General features: G+C 60.4%; 1 protein-coding gene across 1 annotated transcript; it reads right to left on the reverse strand.

Moving 5' to 3' along the window:
• Nucleotides 1-161: 161 nt before the first annotated feature.
• ATP6V0C (ATPase H+ transporting V0 subunit c) lies at nt 162-4549 on the reverse strand. Its single transcript, XM_077762610.1, has 3 exons — nt 4315-4549; nt 830-1013; nt 162-686 (listed from the first exon to the last, which is right to left on the reverse strand). The coding sequence occupies exons 1-3, from the start codon at nt 4391-4393 to the stop codon at nt 482-484; spliced, it is 468 nt and encodes a 155-aa protein (XP_077618736.1). The 5' UTR covers nt 4394-4549; the 3' UTR covers nt 162-481.
• Between the last annotated feature and the right edge of the window lie 4884 nt (nt 4550-9433).

Consider the following 9433-nt stretch of genomic DNA (forward strand, 5'->3'; position numbering starts at 1 on the left):
CCTCGCAGGCCCTGCTCACTGGCCCGCGGCCCCCGGCAGCCAGGGCTGGAGGAGGGTGGTTCCATCCAAGGAGTCTCAGAGCCAACGGTGACCCCACAACGCAACACGCTACCTAAGATTACTATATAGTTGGGGACGGAGGGCTGCTCCACAGACGTATGAACAGATCAAATCTTTATAAATAAACATCCAGTGAAGAGAAAATGACAACTCTAATTCACCCTTCTACACAGAGCGCTCTAGGGCGGATGAGTGGGGGCGGCCGGAGGCCCGGATGGGTAATGAGGGGCCCGGATGTCCACGGCACGGGGCGGGCAGGGGGCGAGGCCGGGGGTAGCAGACAACGGGCACTAGGACACTGCGCATTTACAAGACCGACTACTGGGGGGGCGGCTGCCCCGTGCGTGTGGTCAGGCTGTTCATTTCGGAATGAGGGGTGGTCTTTACATCGTGTTCTGTGGCTGGTGCGCTCGGAGAGGGGCTACTTTGTGGAGAGGATGAGGGCAACAATGAGACCGTAGAGGCCGAGCACCTCGGCGAAGATGAGGATCAGGATCATGCCCACGAATAGCCGGGGCTGCTGGGCGGTGCCGCGCACACCAGCGTCCCCCACAATGCCAATGGCGAAGCCGGCCGCCAGCCCGCTCAGGCCCACGCTCAGCCCAGCACCCAGTTGCAGGAAACTCCTGGGGAGAGAAGACACCGGATAAACGTCAGCCACCCGCGGGGGGAAGCCACCGGCCCGATGCGCCCTCCCAGCCCTCCGAGCGGCGTGCGCTGGCCTCACCCCAGGCCGGACAGGATACACGGGGAGGGGCCCGGCACTCACCTGTAGAGACTGATGCCTTCAGTCAGGGAATTAGCGATGAGGACTGCCACCACCAGCCCGTAGATGGCGATGATACCAGCCATGACCACTGGGATGATGGACTTCATGATCAGTTCTGGCCGCATGACAGACATGGCCGCGATGCCAGTGCCACTCTTGGCGGTACCGTAGGCGGCACCCAGGGCTGTGGGGAGGGGGTGGGAAGGGCAGGGTGAGCTCAGAGCACCTGGGGCCAGGACCCTGGGAGTCGCTCTGGCACAGCTGAGGGACCCCTTAAGTCATCAGGGACAAGGTGAGATGAAGCTGGCACCCAGCTAGGAAGAGAAGGGGGAGGAGGTGGCAGGAGGTGGCAGGAGGTGGCCCTCCGGGGCCACAGCTGCAACCAGGCATGCATGCACAGGGCTCAGGCAGCTCTTTCTTTCCTCCAACAGAGGGCTTGACGGCTGTCCGGCCTCTCCCGGCTCCTGCTCCGCCGTCTCACCTTGGCCCCAACCTCCCAGAGAAACCCCGGGCAGCTGCCCACAGCCCAAAAGGCGGAGCCGTGACAGGTGCAGCAGCCCAGTCACAGGGAGAAGGGGCCGGGGGCATCACAACCACACAGCAGGCCAGGCCCTCGGGTTTGGGAAGAGTCCTCTCTGCCTTCGCCCAGGTGGACCATGAGGCCTTGGCAGGCCTCCCCGAAGCACCCCTGCATGCACAGAGGTCTCGGGCTCACAGAAGCCTAGATTTCCCCCCCTGCCCAGGCCTCCGGTAACAGGACATGGGGGGCAACTCGAGGGTACCCGGTCTCCTCTTGCCAGCGCGCGCTGCCTTCCTCCAACTTCCCTTCCCCTGGCCTCCGCGTGGGCACGGACTAGAGCCAGTGGCCCCGGCGCTCTCCCGGCTCCTGCCCTCCGGACTCGCTGCACCGCTGGAGCAGAGAACACGGCTCAGCGGGCTGTAGAGGAGACCTGGGCAGTCCTCACCGCTCCTCTGCACCCTTTATTCACCTATTGGGGCCACAAAAAATGCCTGGTCTCTGTACTCATCATTGAGCAGGGAGGAGGTGAGAGGGCTCTAGCTTCCCAGGGCTCCAAGCCTGGTGAGGAAACACACGTGGCCCCTGTAAGCACAGCAACGCGTTCCAGAAGAGTGGGGAGGCCACTGGGGGGCGGGGGCTGGGGAAGGGCTCCACAGAGAAAGTAATGTCTGAGTAAGAGATGGGAGTGAGCAAGAACGATCGCAGGAATGCAGACGTCCACCAACATGGCGCCAGACTGGGAGCTCGTAGAGAAAAGGAGTAGGGGTGGGAGCAGATGGATTTCACTCCGACACCACCACACCGAGACACTCAGCGCCTTCACCCTGGGGCTCAGGGCTGCTCTTCACGAAGCTTTTCCAGGAACTCTCCTGGCTGCAGCCCCAGCACCACATCAGGCTGTGTCAAGTGCATGCAAGGGGCCAGTGTCACGGCTTGTCACTCAAGTGGGAGAGCACAGGCCACGCGTGGCAGCGAGTAAGGAACGGATTACCGGGAAGCCGGCCTCCCAGGTAGCAGGACACCGCCAGAGGTGGAAAGTGAGCTGGGCCCTTCCCCCGAAGGCAGCAGGGAGATCGTGTGGCTGAGGGTGGGGGCGCAACCAGAGAACAAAGGGAAGAAACAGGGCTGACCACCGGGAGGGCAAAGCAGCCTGGCCTGGACAGCAGGTGTCCTGGACGCTCGCTCTGGAGGACAAGCCTCAGGAGGTCCCGGATCGAGCAGGGAACAGAAAGAGTGCGATCAGGAGGCAGTTCCAAGAACAGAGCACCACACACAGGGTGCCTCCAGTAGGAAGGAAGTCACAGATTACGGGAAAGGAGCAACTGACAAACTTGTGGAAGACTTGATGAAGAAACAGTTGACAGCAGTTTTGTCACAAGAAAAAAGGGGAAGCAGGAAGGCGATGGGGTCCACAGGACAGGCAGCACCAATCCTCAGGGGCCTGGGGCAACAAAAACGCCTAGACCAGTGATACCCTGTTCTCAGTAACTTCCAGAGACCTGCTTTCAGATCAAGCTCCATTGGAAAGTATCAGGTTAAGTTCCCGAAGAGGAAGAGATGTACCTGATGACTAGAGCAGGCCCGGAGCTGGGCACAAAAAAAAGGCCCTGGGGGCATACCCAGGGCTTCAGAAGCAAGGACTGACAGCCAGAGTTCAAGGAATCCTGGGGCACAAATGGCTTGTTTTCTTCACTGACGTTCCCCTGTGCCTGGCGCACAGTAGGAGCTCAATCGAGGTTTGCTGAATGAACGGATGACAGCGACAAATAACAACGCACACATGGCCAGGAAAAGTAGAAACTCTAAAGGAATTCTGGGGGCAAAGAGCAGAAAAGGCCGGGGGAGGTNGGAAAGCAGACAGCCCCTGAATATGTGGAAAGAGCAGTTAGCGAGGAGGGAAGGGGAAGTCCAGACCACTTCTCCCACCACAAATGACCCCTTACGTGCACGTGATGGGAAGGGCAGGGCAGGGCTCACTCAGCAACTCATGACTGGCAGACAGGCCCAGGCAGAGGGAGGCCCTCGAGAGAGCAGAGTCCCCAAGCCCCCACCTTGCAAGTGTTTACAGACAGCAGAGGCTGTTTGGAGTTCAAACCCTCCACATACTTGCACAGGGAGCCTCCCCAGCCCACCAGGTAGGGTGGGGCAGGGTGGGGTCATTCAAACCAAAAACCAGACCTACCTAAGGAGGCCCAGAGAAGACCAGGCCAGACCAGTCTACAGGCTTGCAACGGACTAGGACTCACCTTCCCGGGTCCCACATTCCTGGGCCTGGCCATGTGCCTTTCTCTCAGGTGGACCAGTTTTCACTGCATTCGACACCCATGACCGTCAAGACCCAACTTCAAAAGCAGGGTGCCATCAAGAACCTGGAAGGCCCCTTCTGTTTGCCTAGGAGAGCCCTCCCAATTTTGGACTTCGAGAAAGGGAAGTCATTCATTCATTCATTCATTCCATTCATTCATTCAGGCCTGAACCAGAGACTCCGTCCTCAGGACAAAGNCTAGGAGGGGAGCGCCAGGGCCTCATCCCCCCGACACCCCCGCCGAACAGGGGGAGCTTTCCGAGGTGTGATGTCACACCTGCCCGCAGGATGGCGGTGGGGGGTGCGGAGCAGGCGCAGGACCGCGCGCCCCCACCCCAGCCTCCCTCCCGCCTCTCCTAGGGCTAAGATGGCAGCGGCGGCGCCGCCCCACCCCCGCACCTACACCGACGGGGACAGGGCTGCCGTCCCAGGATTCCCGGGAGACCCCCGAGACCCGCACCCCACCCAGCCCGCAGGCCCTGCGACTCGCAGCCCTCGGGGCCCCGACCCCCGCCCGCTGTCACGTGAGGCTCGGGACCCCCAACAGCTCGGAATTACGTCAGCGTGACGTCACACACCGAACCCTAGGGCGTCCCGGGCATAAGCCCCGCGCGCCCCGGCGCCCCCAGCCTCCCGAGTCCCTCCTGCCGCGGCGCTCACCGCTGAAGACCATGGCGGCCGAGGCGCCCATGACCGCGAAAAAGGAGGCGTACTCGGGGCTGTTCTTGGCCTCGGACATGTCTGCGAGCGGGGAGAGGGCGAGCTCAGCGGGCCAAGGCGGGGGCGAGGACGGGCCGGGCACGGCAAGCGAGCGCAAGGAGACCAGTCAGGCGGCTGCGAAGGCGACCCGGCCCGTCAGCCGCTGCGCTCTAAATACCAGCACCGCAGAACAAAATGGCGGCCGCGGCCGTGTCACATGACCCGAGCCCCGCCCCTGCGGGCTACACCACTTCGCGCCGGCGGGGGGCGCCACGCCTCGGGGAGGCCCTGGCGGCCCTCTGACTGCTCCCACACTGTGCCTGCGGCCGAGCTATCCGGACTCAGGCGTCTCGCCCCACCTCGTCCTCCGCGGATGCGGGGCCGGGCGCTGGTAGCCTCTCGCACCCCTTGGCGTTGGGCCCGTCCGGCTCCCGGGCGGGGGCGGGGCGGGGGCCCTCCGTATTAGCATATGGGGCGGGGCGTGGGTGCCCCGCCTCCTCTGCGGCTGCGAGGCGCCAGCTGGTGCGGCTTTCCTTTACGTTCGCCGAGTGCAGTCGGCGGCGGGGTTCACACGGCCTTTCCCCGGGGACCCGGGACCGAGGTGTCCCGGGCTAGGCTTCATACTTTCAGAAGCGATCCGAGGGTTCGAGCAGGGGGAGCCGAAATCCCAAGGCCTGGGCGTCGGCCTTTTCTGCTCCAGCCCTCAGGAAAGTCCCCACCCCACCTGTGACCTCCTGGCCGTCCTGTGCCCCCGGGTCGCCCCAGCCCGATCCTGTCCCCAGGCTCCTCCAGACACAGACCCACCGGCTCCCGACCCAGCTCTTGGTGACTTCTGGCTTCTGAGGAAAAGGAGCCCCCTCCCCTGCACCCGTCCTCTCCCTTGCATCAGGGACCCAGCCTTCAGCTGGGGGGCTGTCTCTACCCCCTCAGGATGTGAGCCTGACTGGTTTGAAGCCCTGTCAGTGCTGCGGCCTGTGGGTGCGTCCCCTGATTTCTGCACTTTCTGGGATCCATTTCCTCCACCCTGTCCTCACGCAAAGCTGGCACCTGCAGGGCTGCCTTTATTTCTGGAGCGGCGGCCAGTGACCCCTCCCAGCCCACCAGCAGCCTGGCCTACGGCTGGCACTGTCCTGCTGATGCCACGAGGGGCTACGGGCGCCCGGACGGGCCGCCTTCTCTCTACCCGCCAGCTGTGGTTCCCTTTACCCTTTTGTCCCTTGCCTTCCAGAACCATCTGGTTCTCGGTCTTCCTTGAGCTCCTTAGCTCTGGTCCCGGCATTAAAGGACTCTTCCCGAATGTTCTGGGTGGCAGGCTTCTCCACGTGGGCAGAGGGGGCAGCAGTCCCCCCCCCCAGAGGCTCAGCCCCACCTTCCACTACAAGAGCGTCCCTCCTGTCTCCTTCCTGTTGGCAAGACTGGGTCCTCCACCTTGCCAACTGGCGGCCCACAGACGTGTCTGGTCGGTCCTGTTTCGAAAGGGAGGAGGCTGCCATGCCACTAGAGGCCTCCCCATCTTCCTCTGCCACCCTCTTCCTCTTCCCAGACTCTAACTTCTGGAAAGAGACATCTCCACTCCGTGTCTCCACCTCCCCTGCCCTCCCTCTTGACGTCTTGCCTTTGCCAAGGTGACCCGGGACTGCCGTTTGTCTACGCCGAGAGGCATCTGTCGGGCTGTGTGGGTGGGCCTCTTCGCTGCGTGGCCCGCTGCCCACTTTGCCACACCCTGTCCTCTCTCTCCAGCTCACGTCCCACAGCCCTGACGCCCTCATTCCTTCTTCCTGGGGTCACGAGGAGGGGCGAGGACAGGCCCAGGCCCTGCGGCAGCCTAGTGTCCCTGCAGGTGTCCGGTGAGCCGGGGGTCCCCACCGCCCGCCCTGCCCCTGCGCAGGCACGTCCTACATCTCCCACCGTCTGTGCCAGGCCTGCCCCTCACAGCTGCGGGCATTGCGGGTGCAGGCCAGGGAGCCCTGGCCGGGGGACTTTGCAGGGGGAGAAGTCAGACCAAGGAAAGGAGGGGCAGGTTCTCCTCTGCCAGGAAAGCACACAAATACCCAGAGGTGGACAGAGCACACAACCACCCCCCCCCATACGGCTGAAATCCCAGGACCTGGGGTGACAGTTCCCTCCTAGGGCTCAGGGAGCAGGTCACCTTCGCTCACTGTCGTCTCATTTTCCGCGCAGGGTGAGGGGTCACCCCGGGTCTCTGCGGGGGGCTGCTGATACGTCCAGCCGGCATGTCTCAAACCAAGCTCACTCCACCCCCACCTGCTTCCACGCTGTTATTTCCATTTCGGGCAAAAGACACAGCCATCCGCCCAGCTGCTCGCACCCGCAGCCTTGAGTCACGCCACCGCTCGCTCTTCATTACTCACGAGCCCCGAGAGCTTCTGCGACTTCCCGGCTGCTAGCTCTCCACCCCGCCACGGCACTGCCCTTGGAGCGGGCCTTCCTGCCTGGCCTGGGTCTCCTCGCGGCCTCTAATCTGGCTGGCCTGCTCTGTCTTAACCCCCCTCCCCCCAGTGCGTTCTTCACCCTGGAGAAGCGGCGGGATCTTTCTAACCTGACCAGCCACTCCATTCCTGGAATCCTTCCTGTCACAGGCTGGACCCTTTGGCGGTCCCTTCCTCCTCATCCCCAGCTCCCCCCCCCATCTCATCCCATCGTGCTGCTCCCCCCTCCCCTGTGCCCTGAGCCGGCAGCCCTCTCTCCACCAACTACTCTCCTTCCCTTTTGCATAGGGAGTGCTACTCAATCTTTAAAACACCTCCTCCAGGAAGCCCTCCTGATCTCTCTTCCTTCCTTCTCAGACCCCTCCTTCATCCCTCACACTCCATCATTATTGTTTTTCACTCACTACCTCCTCTACTGAGGGTCCCTGTGCCTCTTTTTCTGTATCCCTGATCCCTGGTAGGGTGCCCGGCACCTACAGCTAACGTTTAGTGGTCGCTAAGTGTGTCCCAGGCCTGTCCTAGCATTTTTCGGGTATTATATAATCCTCATAAAGACACTTTGAGGAATATACCAGCACGCCTCTCATTTTGTGGACAAGGAAACGGGCCTCAGAAGGTCAAACTTCTTGCTCTGGTCACCCTGCGAGGGAGGAGTGGAATTGAAACTCCAGCTCCTGGCTGGGCCAAGCTGGTGTGGCTTTACTCCTCTGGTCTCCTACATGAAGACTCAGGGAGCATCCAGTGGTCAGCGATGAGGCCAGGAGGGACCCAGGGCACTTTACCCTTGGCCTCTGAGCACCGGCAGGGCTCCGGAGAGCGTGGTATGTGACCAGGGACACATGTCTCCGCCTTCCCCCTCACAGCTAGGTCCCCAGCTTGAAATCTCGGCATTGCGAGCCCCTGGCCCGCCACTGCGCAGCGACTTCTAGGAGTAAAGGAAGGGCTTTGGGAAACTCAAGCCAGAAATCCTGATAGGGAGAGAGATAGATAGATGGGGTGGGGATGCGGAGTGTCCTGAGCACCCGAGGATTCTAATGAGGATAAAAGGACCCACTGTCTCTACCAAAAGATGGGAGAGGGAAGGCCAGTGGAACCTGACAGAACCCTGAGGGAAGGGAGGGGGACGGCTGGGGAGATAAAGACCAGGAATAAATTTCCCAATGATCTGAAAAATGAACTTATCCCAAGGAAGCAATTTCAACAAAGAAAGAAGTGAGTCTGGAGATGACGGCAGCAGCCTTACCAAGGACATCGGAAATGGCAGACAACTAAGCCCCTCACGCAGGGTGCCTTCTCCCCGGGGACAGTCCCATTCTTCTAAGCCACAGTGGCGACCTGCTGAGAGGGCACCCTGCTCTCTTGGTTCGGCTGGAGAAGAGCTCCGTGTGGCCACGGCGAGGCTGGGGTGAGATGGAACAGGACCATAGTAGTGCCAAGGGAGGGGAAGGAGCAAAGGCGATTTATCTTCTATAATTTAAAAAAAAAGAGAGCTGGGGCGCCTGGGGGGCTCAGTCGGTTAAGCGTCTGACTTCGGCTCGGGTCATGATTTCACCGTTTATAGGTTCCAGCCCCGCATCGGGCTCTGTGCTGACAGCTCAGAGCCTGGAGCTGCTTCAGATTCTGTGTGTCCCTCTCTCTCTGACCCTCCCCTGCTCACGCTCTCTTGCTCTCTTTCAGAAATAAAAACATTAAAAAAATTTTTTTAAATTACAGCTTATATTTGGGGCAGTAGAGCACACAACTCTTGATCTCTGGATCATCAGTTCAAGCCCCATGCTGGGTGTAGAGCTTACTTTTTAAAACTTAGGGCTTACAAAATGACAGGATTTTTTAAAAATAAAAAGTAACCAGAAAATAAATTTAAAATGTCCTATAGAACATGCAGCGTGGTACAGTCAGGACCCGACACCCACCGCCATCATGGGGAGAGGGAGCCCAGAGGCCGGCGCTGACAGCTTGCGGATGGTGTGCGGCCAGAGCCCGGCACCAGCCTGGCAAGGGGCGCGCATGCTCAGAAAGGGTGCCTACAAGGGGGCATCGTCTGCCCTGGACCCTCCGCCCAGTCTGGGCTCATTCAGCGTTTGTCTCCACCAAGCAGGGTTTACAACGTCCTTCAACCCTAAGCCACTCACCTAATACTCTCCGGGCCTCTATGGCGTGCAGGCAGCAAGTTAGGCCCCGGCGAATACGAAATCGGGCAAGAGGGCTCTTCCCTGCAGGATCCTGCCATGGGGGTGGGGGGAGCTGGATGTGCCGACAATGCGGTCCCAATGCTAACCCAGAACTGTGGTTACTGGACACACGGATGACAGGCAAGGGGGGAGGGGACAGGTGGCTTTTAAAGTTGCCGTCAAGGGAGTAACCCTCCCTCATGCCAGCTCCTCCTTGTCCTCCTCGATGTCAAGGTAGTAATCCCCAGAGATGACGTACCCACGATCCCCCAGACCAGGGACACATTTTTATGTCAAACATTTCAGTGTTGTTCCATTAGTTCTCACTAATTTTATTTAGGGCTCAAATGAACATTGACCAACCACATTGCTAAATCCCTTATTTTCACTTTTCCCAACTTTGCTGCAAATCTATACATTCGGTTGCCACAAACCAGTGTATTTTAAGTCTTTTTTTTT

This window comes from Crocuta crocuta, unplaced genomic scaffold (assembly GCF_008692635.1).
Source record: "Crocuta crocuta isolate KB4526 unplaced genomic scaffold, BGI_CrCroc_1.0 scaffold234, whole genome shotgun sequence".
NCBI lineage: Eukaryota > Metazoa > Chordata > Mammalia > Carnivora > Hyaenidae > Crocuta > Crocuta crocuta.